Source organism: Venturia canescens, chromosome 4 (assembly GCF_019457755.1).
Source record: "Venturia canescens isolate UGA chromosome 4, ASM1945775v1, whole genome shotgun sequence".
Taxonomy (NCBI): domain Eukaryota; kingdom Metazoa; phylum Arthropoda; class Insecta; order Hymenoptera; family Ichneumonidae; genus Venturia; species Venturia canescens.
The window spans coordinates 19,982,723-19,999,931 of record NC_057424.1 but is presented as its reverse complement, the minus strand read 5'-3'; the positions used below and the strand labels follow the sequence as shown (position 1 = coordinate 19,999,931).

Below are 17,209 nucleotides of genomic sequence, written 5' to 3'. Positions count from 1 at the left end.
GGCGCCGAACACGGTGATTCCTTTTCGCTAAAATACACGCGGCTAAGCTACCCACCTAATGTTTTTTCAAAAAATCAACTCAATCATTATTTTTCGCGCGCATGGGTCAATCGTTTCGATTGAAAAATGACTGTTCGTCGCTCATGAAGTATTGTGTATTTACCAAGCGGCCTCCAACAATCACGATGCCAAGCACTCTCGGTTCTTTCGTCATTTTGTCCTGTCAAGCACGCAATTTTCCAGCAACAAATCCTCTTCGGTTCTCTCTTTCCCCGGACGTGTAAAGTGGTATGCGAAGAAGAAAAGTCGCGAACCATGTATGCAAGCAGGTTCTCGCAGCAATCGACACTACGCTTTACGTTAGATAATAACAGTGCGTTAAGGAGTTTCGGTACAGAAGTCAAAATATTAAGAAATTTATCAAATTTGGTGATAATGTTCTTCAACATCAAGTGCGAAAACACAAATTTTTTCAAAATTTTCTTCTACTTAGATATCGAGTAATTACGCATTAAAGCAGATTTCTTATGCCCGGAATATGTATGGAAACGCTATGCTTATACACGTAAACTTTAGTGATCAATTACTCGATAACTGTGTAGAAGAAAAATCTTAAAAAATTTGTATTGGCAAATTTGGCACTAAAGAATATGTTCACCAAATTTTATAAAATTCTAAACTTTTTGAAATTTTTTATGCTTTTAGCATGGTTTAGCATGGCAACATTGTATCGCCTGTACCGAAACTCCTTAAGATAGCTAACGCCGTATCTCTTACCAATCTTCTTACGATATGCAAAGACATTTAAATTTGGCATTTGTGTATGAGTTGTCTTTCGTGACGATAGTACCTTAACGAAGCTCATTCCCAAACACAGAAATGGCTAAGGGGTGTTGGTTTGTTTAAGGAGGGTGGCTAGCGAGGATACAATGTTGCCATGCTAAACCATGTTAAATACATTAAAAATTTCAAAATGATAAGAATTTAATAAAATTTGATGAACATATTCTTTAGTGCCAAATTTGACAATACAAATTTTTCAAGATTTTTCTTCTGTACAGTTATCGAGTAATTGATCACTAAAGTTTACGTGTATAAGCATAGCGTTTCCATACATATTCCGGGCATAAGAAATCTGCTTTAATGCGTAATTACTCGATAACTAAGTAGAAGAAAATTTTGAAAAAATTTGTGTTTTCGCACTTGATGTTGAAGAACATTATCACCAAATTTGATTAATTTTTTATCATTTTGACGAATGTAGCCACCCTCCTTAAATTCGAAACAGCATGACACTTCGCAGCCCCCGGAATCTGGCCTTGGACAGCTCAAAGAATGGTCGTTCAATGGCTCGACTTGTTTTTTTTTTTTTTTTTTTCTTCTTTTCATGTACGGTGCTCCTATCGGCTTGATCCGAAAGTATATTTTTATCAAAAGCCGTTCACATATTCTCTGTTTCGACATTGAATATCGGTTCGAGATGGATAAAGTACTGGAAAACTGCCAGAATGGACACTCGAGACCGCGACACTGTTGAGACTACGCTTTTTTCTTAATTTTACGTCTCTCCATAGATATAGGTACCTGTACTAAGTTACAGCCCTCGTAATCCATGTATACGCTCCCATAAACCGAACGTTACTTTGAATAATACACAAGCTGAACGAATTGAATCATCGAGTAGAGCAGACTTGGAATCGTTTGAGCGAGAATATCCGAAGAGTTGACTCGTCAGCCCTGAAAAATTCACGGATTCGATACGATCGCGAGTACTTTCGACGGAGGACCGCGGCCTCGATCTTTCACGCGGATCACGAATCCGTCTGGAAAGACGAGCAATATTTTTGGGGGTTTTCCAGTAAAAATCTCGCCAGTGTGGCTTTTTCTGAGTAATTCTTTTCGAGCTTTTCATGCAACGAATCTAAAGACTTATTCGCTCTCTGTCGCAGCCACATTGAAATTGAGTGTGCCTCCACGTTGCGCAATCTTCTTTTTTAACCTGCTCGCGTGATCCGGCGAATAATGATTTTCGACAGAAATAGTTGATACTTTGATTTCTAACTTTCCAACGTGTCCTGTTCCCGAGCCCGTTCCCGTGCTCCACGGCACCTTCCCGGCGGACCATTCGCAGGAAGCCTGCCGAAAAGACTGCTGCATGTTTTTCAGCTAAAACGGAGTTGATCAGCGGCATCAGGAACTCCGAAGATTCGTTTTTCTCCTGGCAACTGATCAGAGCTTGAGAGACGGAGAAGGTCGAAGCCTGTCGACGACTGTCCGTTCAAAACCAATGGAGCAGGTAATTATCAAGGTGAAAATTATCATCGACGTTGCTGGATAAAAGACGGGGTAGTTTGGACTCGGTGTTCGCTCGCGGGGCCCGAAGATCTCGAAGCTCGTCGGGTCTCGTCGCATCTCCTTCGGTCTCTCCATCTCGAGCTTTTTTTGCCGAAAGTGCGTGCCCGTGTGTGCGCGTGTCGGTGGAGAGGTTACATCTATCTACGATTACGGACAGACGTTGGTGTGTCGGACGTGGAAAATCAAAAATAACCGTGGCAGTTAGTGCGGCGATGTCGACGACGAACGACGGTTCGACTCGGTGCCGGGAATGTTGGACGGTTAAGAACGGGAATAAACGTGGTGTAATCTCGTGTTTAAAGATGCCCCGATTCTCGCGTATACTGTTAATTGGTTTTCTCGTATTAATAACGGCCAGTTGTTACGGTGGTTACGGTGACGCGGCTGCGAGAACTCGTGCCGATGACGCTAGTGCTAGCCGTGCCGGTTCATCATCATCCTCATCATCGTCGAGCGGAGGTGCACCATCGTCGAGGAGCACAGGGGCATCGGCGGGTGCTCATCATCATCATGGCAAAGAGGCCGAGCCCGTGATCGAAGAAGTCAATGCCAAGCAACTCGAACGCTTGCTCAACGAGAAGGACTTTGTTGCTGTTTATTGGTGTAAGTCCCGATAATAAAACTCTCGTCGAACGATTCGCGAGATATTCGAAGCTGCGAGGCTAGAAGCCCGGAGCGAGCGGTCTTTTAGAGCGGGCAACGCGATTTCTTTGATCGCGCGCGCGCGCGCGCGCGGCGGCGCGATCACACCGAGTGCGACAATAACCGCGAGCTCCGAAAAAAAGCTACTTGTACCGAGCGATTCAAAACTTTTCTCATTTATTTTCTCTTCATTTATCATTCCTCGTGTTTCAAGTACGAACAAGTTCTTCCCCCTCGATCAACTTCTCCGGAGAATAATCGAACATTTCGCTCCCTCGAACGCTTCTTGGACGGTCCCGGAAGGTGCTGGAAACTCTCCAGCATCTCTTTAATTTTTTTCTACTTTCTCATCCGTAATAATGCCCGAGGTTTTCGCAGACACGGTTCATCCATGCTAGTATATCTGTATGATATTTTCGATGACGTAGGATCGTTCTATATACAAGTGCGTGAAGAAGTTAACGCGCTTGGATTACCAACACGTGATGCTGGCAAACGTGAGAGGGAGAGGGTGGTCGTTATTGCGTAATCGGCAGACGAGGACAAACTCTGTTCTCTTCTCGCGAGCGCGGGTAGAGCTTTTCACACCACCATACGGGGGCTGAGAAGAGAGCTTTTGCGTGACGAGTCGATGCCCGACGAACGAGAACCGAATACCCCAAGTTTTTCAGGACGTACAACCGCCTACAGGCTCATTCAAAAACTGATGAATGCTTATTTCCAATTTTCTCGACCCCTTTTCTTCGTAATCGAAGAAATCCTCAGTCTCGTTCACCCATACGATAAACACGTGTGAATGACATGAAAATCAACAATAATAATAATAATAATGCTTTTGCAAGACGCGAGCATCATCTATTTTTTGTTCGTTGGACAAAATTGTCTCAATCTACGCCTGACGTCGATATCAGTTTTACCAAAAACTATATCGATGTTGGTGCAGGGAAAATTCATCCTTTGTAAACGCCATCGAATGTAATAAATTTATACAAAAAGCTTTAACTTCTGACGCATCGTGTAATTTACAGAGTGAAAGATAAATTCAAGATTGCGGCAGTTCTTCCTATATTTGTAGAAATATCTTTCGGATTTAGTACTTTTTGGATGGAACTGTAGACTTGAAACATTCCGAATCACGCTATAGAGCTCCTTTAGTCATGCTGTTACGTTGGAATATTCTGATGTTGTTTAAACTACTGCACTATGAAATCGGATGTTGATGCAACTCCGTCCGTCTGCCTCAATATAATCACTGAATCTCCGGCATAAATAAGCTCTCTCGACTTTGTCGTTTTCTGTGACGAATGTCACGTTCTCGAAAAATTCGTTAGTCGTTATTTTTCCTAGAGAATTTCCCGTGCACGGATTCGAGGAGCTTGAAAAATTGAATATGCCCCGGCGTGGAGAGTCGAAAAGCTTGAGGTTTCGATCGTTTTATAACAGTTGATTTTCGGAGGGCATGAAAACAAATAATTGAACACGATTCGCACGTAAAAGGCATACTGCATTTGCCGTTTCTCCGACGCCATTCGACCGCAATCTTAATAGGTTAATGGGAATTGACAGAGACACGACCCTGAACTCGGATGGTCAAGTTAAAGCGCCCGCTTCCCGTAAAATGTGGGCGCAGTACCACGTAGCACAAACGGGGTCTCCCGGACCCCAACGATCTCGAATTCTCTCGTTCCGATGAACTTATGAAACTTTGGAATACCGGCTGGAAACTGTGCCTCCGTCGAATAGTTAATCGTCGGCAGAAGTTCTGCTGGAAAAACTGGGGCAGAATATTTCGCAAAAGTGGTTCGTTCCAAGGGTCTCGCGGAGTCACAAGCTCCGAAAAATCATCTCTCGCCCGCCGCCGCTGCTTTTCGAAACATTCGGTCCAAGAGGCACTCACCAAAAGTGAGAATGTTGACACAATTTATTTGGAGAATGAGAAAACACCGGAGCCGAAGAACGGAAGAGGACTTCCGGCTTATCCGCAAACGAGTTATGCTACGATTTTTGTGATCGGGGGAGAGAAAGGGTCGAGGTCCCTCAAGGCCGATGTGTCGCTGCATCGACGAGCGAAAAAAAAACGGAGCGAGCAAATATCGCAAAGCCTCGATGACTCTTCACCTCGGATGAAAAATCATTGGTCGTCGAGTAAATTTCAATTTAGACACTACGAGGCGAAGGTGGATGACGGGAGAAGGGGTTAAAGAAATAAGAGAATGAGAGAAAAGAGATTCGGATGAGAGAGCTTCGCGAGTGAGCGCGCGTGTGCATGTGTTAGAAAGAGATTCGGGCGCAACGGTGTGGCGGCCGCAAGGCCGGCCGACCAGGAGGTAGCCGTCGATCGCGACGGCGCTCCCTCGGTGGCCTGTAACGCTTTTAGAATACGTACCAAGTTATTTTGGCACAGTTGCGCGCGCGTCGCCCCGTTCCTGCTTTTTGCCTCTTTTGCTGTATGCTGCCCAGCGCGGCAAGACGACCAAGCCATGAGTTCTTACGCTTTCGCATCGACGGCTCCACGATCTTTTATATCTATTGAAAGAAGCCTGGGAACACCCACAGAAAGCATCACAGCCGGTTCAAGTACGGTTCGTTATCAAAGTCGACGATGAGACGCAAAAATCTATTCTAACGAATGATTCCGGTGACGAGAGATCCGGCCTTGTGCAGTATTCATAAATGTTCGCGTTTTCAGTACGAAAAAGCGGCGATTCATCGATCCAGGTATCAAGGACGCGCGTCACGTTCTCCGGACACATTAACAATCGCACTGAGCGCAGCCTCGACGTTTGTCAAATATCGATGATTTCGTCGGCGTGAAAAAAATCGAGACGAAATGTCCACGCCAATGGTATTTTGCTCTCGCGAAGCTCGTCAGACCGCGTTGGAACGTTGGATGATCGAGTCAGATCGACGGAAAGGGAGAACAAATTGATCACGCGAAACTAGAACGCGTGCGAATAAATACGAGTAAACGAGTTGGCACGACGAGGCATATAATTAAACACATTTTCTATAAAAGAGAAAATCTCGTTTAGGAAAAAAGCTCTTTCGAAAGTAAAAGGCTCCCCTGTAGCTGTACGTATTTATTAATATATACAGATATATTTTAATGCGAAATGCACTTGAGGTTCCGTGGTGCTCAGCGTTAGATGTTCGCCGAGCTCGCTGGTCGATACTATTTCCAGAGTCGAGCTTCTTCTTCTTCTTCTTCTTCTTCTTCTTCTTCTTCTTCTTCTTCTTCTTCTTCTTCCGCAGCCTCTCGTGTAAATTAGCCAGTCGTTGCGTATACAGTATAGTATATAAATGAATATATATCTATATATCAGCTGGTGTGGCCCCTTCCCACAATGTTATATATACGTATTTAGATAGGAACACTTTTCTCATTCTTGCAGCAACGTCATAGGGGACGTCATCCACGGAACTTTTCCCGATATATATTTGACGTAGAGAAAAAAAACGTTGCCGAAACGCTGAGGCTGAAAAAAATGGTTGAAAGATAAAAACGGACGAGCCTCAGGTGTCTCGAATTTCGATCTCGGCGTCTAAAAATCCGGCGATCACCAATTTTTCATGTGATCCATAGCTGTTTTTCTTTTTTTTTTTTTTTTTTTTTTTATGATCTTTTCGAATTTTCGTTGTCGTCGGAGGGAAGAATTACGGTTGTTAAAAGTCTCGCGTTACTCTGTACGGGTACCGGGAGAGTCGAGCTCGCACGAGCGACGTTACACGGACATCACAGTATAAGTGAAGAAAATATACGACAGAGAGCTTTTTCGTGCTCGCGTGTGGGAGCTCGAGAGCACGAGCAAATGCTAAAACTGTTGTGTGCCAGAGTGGGCTACCAGCAGCAGCTACCAAAACGACTCTTTTATTTCTCTCGATTTTCTGTGTTTTCTTTTCCCTCGAGTATATCATTCGTTCAATTGAATCGCCACTGCAACGACTCTATTGCGATCAGCGTCAATGGAAAAGGGGCAGCTGATTGAGAAATCGAGGTAGATTTGTGGGACGTTGATTCGAAGCATCAGCCCAATATCGTGGATAACATTCGTCTTTGTTGAGGAACATTCGTCCAATTGAATTGATTTTTCTGTTTTTTTTCTTCATACTCTCGTTTTATTTTCTGATAAATTACGCCGGGATTTTCATGATTTCCCATTCGATCTCATAACATTGCACAGAATCATAACAATGCGCTATTGCGCGCTCATCTCAGACTCGCGATGGCCACATCGCCGTGAGAAAAGCCAGCGAGCTTTAAACTGCGTAAGCTCGCGATTTGGGACATTGCGTGGGTGGTTCGGGTATCGCGTCGGTACGTTATAACGAACCTGCGAGCGAACATATCTATCACTCTACGTTATACGAAGATATAAGCGTGCATGTCTGTGGCATAAGACCGAGTGAATAGAAGCATCGGACTACGAAGCTGGCAGTCGCTCTCCGTTGGAAAATGCATTCGTGCGTGCATCGATGATACTTTGCCCTCGGGGAGGAGACGTATAATTGCTCGGTTGGCATTAATTATACTCAAGAGAGAAAGACCAAGAGAAAAGCGTCCGGATAGTTTTCGCGGTCAAAGCCAGCGGAGCCTCGATGAATACAACTTGATGCCAGCCGAGAATTTTTCGTGTAAATACAAGTGAAATCGAGCGACTGCTCTTCGCAGGGAGGGAAAATGAATAGAAAATTGATAATTATATTTTCCCCTTTCTTTCCTGACGATCATTCGACAATTTATTCTCAGCGTAATCACACTTTTGTACGCACTCGCGGATTCGTTGGCTCATACCACATTTCACTGGGGCACCTGACAATTGTACCCTCGTTTACACACGCTCGCGATCTGCATAAATTCCGTAGCGTATAAGGTCTCGTAATCGCTGTGGCTGACCGAATCCCAATGATTTCATCGCCACGTCTCGCACACACGTCCGAGGTGATCTTCGTGCGGGGGAGTCGCTCGACGAGGCGAGCTTGCTCCCGTATCCGCCAGTTTCGACATATACGCGTCACAATTTTCGGGTAGAGTGGCCAACAAAAAGAAGCTGAAGAAACGAGCTCGCGGGGCTTTGCGCGAGCACAAAAAAACTCGAATAAGACCCGGTCAGTCAATGCCGTTTAATGACGAGGAACGGAGCACGAATGGATGATCGCGCAGGGGGTTGTCGCGTTCCTTGATACCGAGGTCCGAATATTCCATCAGAATCGCTGATAAATATATATACAACAGTAATGACTTTTAGGTTTACGAATTTATTAAGAATAATAACCTTGAGTTTAACGAATTATACGAAAAGGTAGCGACCCTGATCGACTTTCTCAACTCGTTTCGTTACGAACCATCATCGAAAAATCATTGATTGTGTGTTTGAACGGAAAATTGTTGAAACATGTCTTTTTTTTCATGTTTGGAATCGCTTCTATAGAGATTTTGATCCGTAAAAATTTGAGGGACCGAAGAAACATTTTTCTCCATCGTAAAGTCGTAACAATAAATAGCCTCGAGTGTGCTGGATATCAAGCCTGAGGCATGTGAATAAATGATTCACGATGATCAGATGTGACGAGGGCCGGGATCCACGGATTTCGACTTTTTTTTTAGCCCTCGCAGTTTTATATTTTTCACAAGTTCGAGATGCGTTGTCTGTCCCCGCGTATTTTCAACGCCGGGAGGTTTCGCTTTTTTTTATCTCTTCGCTCTATTCTCGGGGTTCGAATCGCCTAAAACGGTGGCAACGGGCGGCGACACGAACAGAGAGAACATTCGAATTGTTGTTTCTTCCTCGGTTTCGAGGCCGTGAAAAACACACGATTTTCTGCTCTTTTTTATGCTCAACTTCGAGTTTTATTTAATCATTATTGTTTATTAGCTGAGTGAAAATAAAAATGGATAATGCTAGAGCAGGGAAAAAGCAGCATTTCGCTAAAAAGTCTCGAGGATAAATTCCCGTTGAACGAGAAGCTGAAGAAGAGGATTGACGACTCCAGTAGGCCTTCAATCGTCAGGCGTATAAATATATGGAAAGCCAGCGTAGCCCTGAAGCCTAAGAGCTTTTCCCAAATCCACCGCCCACCTCTACATTCTTACGCTCACACTCCTGAAGGCATTTGGAAGACACGGATTCGTTACTGATCTCTAAACTTGTCCCCCTTGTCACAATACCGAAAATTCCCCATGGATAATCGAAAGCTCCAAGAGCTTCGTGTGAAATCTTTATTTCTGTAGAACAACAAGATTTTTGACAGCTATGCAAATAGTTTGTAATGAAACTTCAATATTGCAACAAAAATGCGAACAATAGGAGAGCGCAGCGCCATCGAATTCGTCACCTTCCAATTACTGCCGCTTCTTTTCTGCATAATAACTATCAACGCGTACTTTGCAAACCACACGGGGCTGTTTGAATCGCACTATATTTTGGTATTTCTCGTCACCCCGTCGACTAATTAGATCACGCGGTCTGGTGCGTACACGTCATTCCGAAAAGCCCTCTCGTCTCTAGCGGCGAATAAAGGTCACTGTAATTCACCGAGAGAGAGAGAAAATGGTAAATGGATGTGGGAAATGAGCACAAATTTTCCAAAGCAATGATATTTTTTCAGAGAATTTCGAATTCCCTTTTTCCTCATGATACACAACCTTTTATAAATCTTTTTTAAACATTCACGTTTACATGTTTAACAAGTTACATGTAAACGTGTTTAAACAGCAGTACGATGGAATCGTGAGTAATCTGCTCGCAAAAATATGCTCCCCGTTTATTTACTAATTCCACGTTTTATCGTTCTCTAGCGCACGTGACTTTGGAACTGGAAAACAGCACTTGTATAATTTCACATCATAGACATAGATTTCACATAATTTACAGCCACGTGTGACTCGTGTTCATTAGTGTCACTACGAAAAATAATTGCTGAGGCTTTTTCTTTTAGCGATTGGCAAAAGAATTTATTTCGGACGTGATAAAAGGAGCTCCCGATCGTTAGGTTACCGAGGACCGCGATCGGGAGCAGATCAAAAGCGCTTTCATACTGATTGCTGATTCGGTTTTACAGACGCGAGGAGCTGCACAACATGCGACAAGGTCTTGGCCGAGCTCGAGAAGATCGACGACGATACGGACACTTTTGGAGTCGACTTTGTCAAGATCAACGACAAGAGGCTGGCCAAGCAATATGGGATTAAAAATTTTCCTGCACTCACGTATTTCCGGGAGAAAGAACCGATCATCTATGACGGTGAGATATACAGTCGAGTGAACGATTCTCGATCGTCTTCGTATATCCTTATTCGTTATTCCATCGCGGTAACTTGAAATCTTGAAGGTGAAATTGTGTCACAGTTACGAGACGAGAAAATATACACGATTTTTTTCAAATTTTTTTATTCTCGTACCTTTGTTTGTTTTTCTCCCACACGCGAGTCAACGAATAACATAGGGTCTTGTTGATGAGAATCGCGGGGGCGGTTGGACCAAGTGCGCCAAAAACTTTTATTGGAATCGCGCCGAAACTTACGACCTTGCCAGAGCAATGAGAAAAGCTCGAGGTTCAGGCAATAGCATTTGACCCACAATTCCCTCTCCATTTTGCTGCGTAATCTTCGTTTACTCTCCCATATTCTGTGCACCATATTACAACGAAAAATCGACTCCAATTTTAAAAAATGTTTCTCAATTCATTTATTTAATATATTTTACGTTCTTTTTTATAAATGAATTCCGAAGATTTCTCAGTCCTGTTCAACTCGTTCCGGTTAATTCGTTCGTGTCTTTTTTGTTTCTCCTCTCGAGTTTCTAAAACCGCAGAAGCAGGACGAACCCACCACTCGCTTATTCGTTCACAACATGCCAGTAGCGTTCTCGTCATTCTGTAATTTGTAACACGACCCAACGATGCACATGCGAATATTTCCTCACACATTCGCACATGCAAACAGGATCGTGCAGTATATAACATGAGTTGATGATATTTGTGGGATGTATAAAGTTTCAATGAAACAATTCAGGTGACCTGATGGACGAGGAGAACGTACTGGAGTTCTTAACGAGTCTTGAGGCGATGGACCTGCCCGATCGAATCGAAGAAGTCAACTCGAAAATGATCGACAAAATCGTCGAAGATACAGAATTCGTAGCAGTTCTTTTCTGTAAGTCGTGCAAATCGTTTAGTCGCTAGGATCGTCAAAAGAACGATCCAACGAACGATAATAACAGCAGCATCGCTAATCGGCATTGAACTATATCAAGACTTAAAAATTTAACAATTATCATACAAATTTTAAATATTTAATGACTATTCGATACATTTTTCCATTCACTTTGCTCGTTCGATAAACGCGCAGATAATTTTTTGTTATTTATCGTGCAATTATTGATTTGCTAGATAACTCAATTAATAAATCGTATGAAAACGCTGAAGTTTCATAAGAAAATGAGCGAAAAGATCAATGAAAATGAAAAATAGCTGCAGTATGAATAATTTTAAAGAGTTTTACGGTTCGTAACGCTGCCTAAACGTTTGTTAACTAATAGTGAGGTTCTTTCCAGGTACTTTCTCTCTCTCTCTCTCTCTCTCTCTCTCTCTCTTCCTCCTCCTTTGTCTTTCTTCTCTTGTCTCTTTGTTCTTTATTTTTTTGTTTGTTTCAATCAACAACGTCAAGAGACACGGGACGATAATTTGTAAATGTTGTAAATATCAGTGTAAATGTAAAGTGTTTTAACGTCTGCGTGATAATTTTACGTTGGGCAAATGTTGATTTGTATATTTGCATTTATATGGATATTGCTCAGGATTATGCTCAAGATATGTGGATATTGATCATGATTTTCATGATTTATGCTGGCGTCGAGCAGAGTCTGTGTGATTCATATTCCCGAGAGTGGTATACGTATATGTGCAAATATATATGCAGAACATCACATGTTGTGTTTCTTGGCCAAATGTATGAGCAACATCAGAAGGTTTGATGACCGAAGCCTCGTCCGTGTAGCCATGTAAATTTTTTTTGTGCAAAAATACCTTTTCAAGTGATCGTGAACGAAAAAGATGATACAAACTGTCAGCCCCATCGATTAAACGGTACAAATGACTTGACACAATTTTAGTCACATTTTTCTTCCATTATTTCGAAAATGGCTCGAGCCAATTCTCGTTGCACTCGGAAAAGAAAGCAGCTGATGCAACGGATTTTCGGTTGGATCGAAAATATCGTAGGGAATGAGATGAAATTCGTTGGACGAAAAACAAAAACTTGGCTGACTCGAGCCCCCAGTTTGCAATCGTTGAATCAATCAAACTTCGGTTGGACCAAAAAATTGAATATTCCAGCTACGATTTGTTGATCCAACAACAAAAATTTGCTTTCTCGACAGAGTTTCTCTTCTCAGTGCAGAGTCTACATATTTGATGTGTCGCACCCAGGTGCTCGCCTGCCTGACGCACACTTAAACAAATGCGTAAATAATGATGATAATCGTATTAATAATAACTTGTATCTAATATAGGTGAAACCTTTTTTTTTGTGTGTGTTGGTGTGGATAGGTCCGAACACGGAGCGGTGTACTGGCGCCGGCTCTAGTAAGTACACTCTTACGTCAAATCAAGAACCGCCCTTTTCTAAGCATTTGCAACTTCTTTATTATTATTTTTTTCTTCGCCATTTAATAAGCCGATTTTCAATTTTTCTTCATAGATTCACTTTTTTCTAGATACTATTTTGTAGAAATATTCTTCATCACGAGTGAACGCTGCCCAGTAGAAACAGACGCCCTTTCTCATCCCCAATTCATGGCTCGAACAATCTTCACACTTTTAGTGTCGTATCAAGATATACATGAATTCGAATTTTTTAACTTTTCGATCATTCTTCGAGGTTCGAAATCGAAGATTAACGCTTGGAATCGCTTGCTCAAGAACGTCTCATAGTTTTTTTTTTTTTCAATCGGAGTACTTTTCTGCTGTCAGTAGACGCGACCCTAATCACTTTAACTTCAACATCACTCATCACTACTATTCAGAAACAATAACTTAGCTGCATGATTCGCGTGATAACGATGATTTGTGAAGCTAATCGTGTGTCAACATTGTCAAGTGTTTATTTAGCTTTATTCGTGAAAGCAACTGGAGCTTTGAACTTGGCTGAGATTCGATTTGCGAATAAAATAGTCATTTTGACCGTGACGCCTTTTTCTGCACCGTCAGAAATGAGGATAGGTCTGTAAATGAATCGCGAACTTCGAGGAAAAGCGAAGGCGATTAAAAACCAAAGATTTGACGTTCATTATCGAACGCACAGCTAAAGCTTTTCATTGCTTTCAAATGGGACAGACAAACCGGACTGCAAAAAGTGTGCGAGGGCGCTTCAGGAGCTGGAAAACATCGATGACGAAGCTGATCAACTTGGCATCGGTTTTGTGAAAATTGCCGACGAGGAACTCGCCGAGGAATATAATCTCGGGCCTCTTCCAGCCCTCGTGTATTATCGTCACCAAATTCCAATCATTTACGAGCGTAAGCACACTCTTAGCGATCTTATTTTTCGTATAAATTTATCATTCGTTAAATAAATATTACTCGACAGACGAATTGAGCAAAGAAGAGGACGTCCTGGAGTGGTTGGTCTCGAACAAAAGTACCGGCGACGAGGAGGACGTGATCGAAGATGTGACGGCCAAGACTCTCAACACCCTGATCGGCAACATGGACAATCTCGTTGTACTTTTCTGTACGCAATAAGTCGTTGAAAGATTCTTGTGACTATTCCGTATCCAGCCATTCGCGATAATGAGTTCATTTAAATTGAATGTTGTTAAACAATGCACAGACGATCACGGCGATGACGACTCGATGCAGGTTCTCAACGAGCTCGAGAAGATCGACGACGATTGCGACAAGCACGGAATACAATTCGTGAAGATCGACGACGAAAAAGCAGCCAAAGATTTTGGCATCGATTCCATACCCGCAATAGTTTATTTCGAAAAACAAATACCCAACGTTTACGACGGTAGGCATTTTTTCATACAATTGCGAAAAGTGTGAAGAAAATAATAAACCTTTGAACGGTACTTCGGAAGCGATCTGTTGATTATTCGGGCATTGCGATGTCGATGCATTTCAAAAAGTCAGTCATTAGAATTTATTTTTTTTGGGAAACAGGCGACATCGAGAACGAGGATGAAATCCTGGAATGGTTGCTGGCTCAACTGGAGAAGGATGAGATCGAAGATGTCACGGATGAGATGCTTGACCGTCTTGTCAAAGAAGGAAAAACCATAGCAGTACTTTTCTGTAAGCAATTTCATCATTATTCTAAAGCCATAGAGTAAAATTGATCGCTTTGCTTTCAATAATGGAAAATTACCCGACGATTCAGACGACAACAACGACCGAAAATCTCAGAGGGTGCTCAACGAGCTTGAGAACATTGACGACGAATGCGATCAGCTTGGCGTCATTTTCGTGAAAATCGACAACGCCGAAGAAGCCAAGGAATACGGTATCGAGAAAATGCCTAATTTGATATACTTCGAGAAAGGTATACCAACCCTCTACGAGGGCAATCTCGAGGACGAAGAAAAGGTTCTCAAGTGGCTTGAGCAGCAGCAAAAAAGCGATCAAATCGAAGACATTACCGATGAAATGTTGGACATGGTTATCGAGAAAATGCCCTACGTGGCTGTACTGTTTTGTGAGTATTTTGTTTTTATGCAAAAACCACATTCAAATTAACTGAAATCGTTTGAAATCTTGATTTCTTTTTTCAGACGACAAGAAGCAGAAAAAAAGTCAAAAGATTCTTTCTGAACTGGAAAATATCGACGACGATTGCGATCAGCACGACATCGCGTTCGTCAAGATCGACGACGAAGAGGAAGCAAAGGAGTATGGAATCGACGATTTACCAACGTTGGTATTCTTCGAGCGTGGAATACCACACATTTATGATGGTAATTACAAGTTTTCAGTGTCCCAATAACCCGGAAATCTGCATGCTTCAATCTTTCATGGGACAAAGTTTGTTCGAAGGTTTGAGTGACTCGCTAGAGTTGCTGAAAGCTCATCGAAAGCTGATAATCGTTTTTGCAAGCAATCTTCATTCCCTCGATGCTCTCAGTTTGTCCATTTTTACAATTGTTTCTGTGTCTCGAGAAAAATTGACACAAGCACAATGAAATCATTTGGAAACTCGTGATAATATTCATAACCCTCATTCTTCAGGCGACTTAATCAACGAAGATCAGTTACTCGGTTGGCTACTGCATCAGAAAAAACATCGAGAAATTCCGGAAGTGACGGACGAGATGATGGAAAAATTGATCGAGAAAAGCCAATATCTCGCTGTACTGTTTTGTAAGTAATCCAATGTAAGTCCCTTCGACAAGGTTACTCATACAAAAAGAGGAATGATTTAATGATCCAGGACACCGCATATTTTCATTTACAATTGTAGTCTCGAAAGTAAATTATTCAGCAATTATAGATCGAATTATTTGGTGGACCGATCAAGAACAAAATTAACGATTAAATTATAATTTGCTGCATTATGCGCAGGGTTTTTCCACTTTGAAATCTCTCATCGATTGAATAATAAAAATTCATTGAAATTACAGACGACAAAGAGGACAAACAGAACATGAGAATTCTCAATGAATTGGAGAACATCGATGACGATCTCGAGAAAGAAAACATCGTAATGATTCGACTGGACAACACGGCCGAGGCGAAGGATTACGGCATCGATCACTTGCCCACTCTCGTCTATTTCGAGGACAAAATACCCGCGATCTACGAGGGCGATTTACTCAACGAGGACGAAGTTCTCGAGTGGCTGATCGAGCAGAAAAATTCTGCTACCATCGAGGAAGTGACGGACGAAATTCTGTCTGGTCTGATCGACGAGCACGAATACGTCGTCGTGTATTTCAGTAAGTTTTTTTTTCAACCATGCTTTTCCAGCGATTGCCAAGTTTCTCTATACTTACTTTGGAATCGAACGATTGAAAATTCTTCGTATTCCTTCGACATTGCCAAAAATAAAGCGCTCTTTGCTCCAACTCCATTCAGGTGGCCGCTGTGAGGAAGGTGACGAGTGCGAAACTGTTTTGAAAGAGTTGGAGAACATCGACGACGAGCTTGACGAGACTGGAATAATATTCGTGACGACGGAAGACAACGGTATCGCGAAGAAACACGGAATCAAGAATTTCCCTACCCTCGCGTTCTTCCGCAACAAGGAACCACTGATTTACAAAGGCGACGTGGAGGACGAGGACGAGGTTCTCTCCTGGCTGACGGACGAGAACACTCTCGAGATACCCGGAAAAATCGAGGAGGTTAACGCGAGAATGTTGGAAAATATTTTGGACGAGAACGACCACGTGGTTGTGTTTTTCTGTGAGTAAAACGAATAAGATTCTCAGTGACGTCGGTCTCTCACTGTTGGCTAAATCGCTTGCGACCTGATGATTCCCAGACAAGGAGGGTGACAAGAAGAGTCAAAAGATTCTTCAAGAACTGGAGAACATCGACGACGAGTGCGAAGAGAAGGACATCGATTTCGTGAAAATTTCGGACGATGGAATCGAGAAGGAGTACGATCTCCCGGGGCTCCCAGCGCTCGCTTTCTACCGGCACAAATTCCGCAACATCTACACCGGCGACATGATGCACGAGGACGCGATTCTCGATTGGGTGCTCGAGCTTCGTCGTTCGACGCCGGATGTCATCGAGAGCGTCGACCGGAAAACGCTGCAGGTTCTCATCAACGACGTCGAACATCTTGCCGTATTTTTCTGTGAGTTTTACAAAAGAAAATCTTCCTTCCTTTTTATTCGACCAAAAAATAGAACGATCGAAAATGAGAAAGTCGATTGTGATCCCACTCCTCTGCTCTCGCGGCATGCGAACAAACGGTAAAAACAATTTGATTTTGCACAGACGCCGACGACGAGAAATGCGACACGTGTCGTGAGATTCTCGAGGAATTAGAAACGATCGACGACGACACGGACAAGCACGGTATACAATTCGTTAAATCCAACGATGCGAAGCTCGCCGCTGAAATCGGAATCTTCTCATTCCCGGCTCTTGTCTATTACGAGACCGGTGTCCCCATCATGTATGACGGTAAGAGTCTCGATATTTTCACACACCATTCGTACCGCATTTGCTTCGTTAAATCGTCTATTCATTGCCACAATGAGAG

At 42.8% G+C, this 17,209-nt stretch overlaps 1 protein-coding gene across 3 annotated transcripts in view; it reads left to right on the top strand.

Moving 5' to 3' along the window:
* Positions 1–2,438: 2,438 nt before the first annotated feature.
* The window catches only part of LOC122408955 (uncharacterized), a 29,856-nt gene continuing 15,085 nt past the window's right edge, over positions 2,439–17,209 (top strand). For 2 of the 3 annotated variants that reach the window (XM_043416096.1, XM_043416094.1), the window contains exons 1-15: positions 2,439–2,958; positions 10,057–10,239; positions 11,009–11,149; positions 12,544–12,579; positions 13,330–13,512; positions 13,583–13,726; positions 13,826–14,008; positions 14,161–14,292; positions 14,378–14,692; positions 14,769–14,951; positions 15,223–15,354; positions 15,615–15,929; positions 16,069–16,398; positions 16,478–16,798; positions 16,942–17,130. In XM_043416096.1, the coding sequence (XP_043272031.1) occupies positions 2,568–2,958; positions 10,057–10,239; positions 11,009–11,149; positions 12,544–12,579; positions 13,330–13,512; positions 13,583–13,726; positions 13,826–14,008; positions 14,161–14,292; positions 14,378–14,692; positions 14,769–14,951; positions 15,223–15,354; positions 15,615–15,929; positions 16,069–16,398; positions 16,478–16,798; positions 16,942–17,130 (3,178 nt within the window). In that variant the 5' untranslated portion in view covers positions 2,439–2,567. The remainder of the gene's footprint in view (positions 2,959–10,056; positions 10,240–11,008; positions 11,150–12,543; positions 12,580–13,329; positions 13,513–13,582; positions 13,727–13,825; positions 14,009–14,160; positions 14,293–14,377; positions 14,693–14,768; positions 14,952–15,222; positions 15,355–15,614; positions 15,930–16,068; positions 16,399–16,477; positions 16,799–16,941; positions 17,131–17,209) is intronic. The other variant, XM_043416095.1, reaches the window with a different exon arrangement.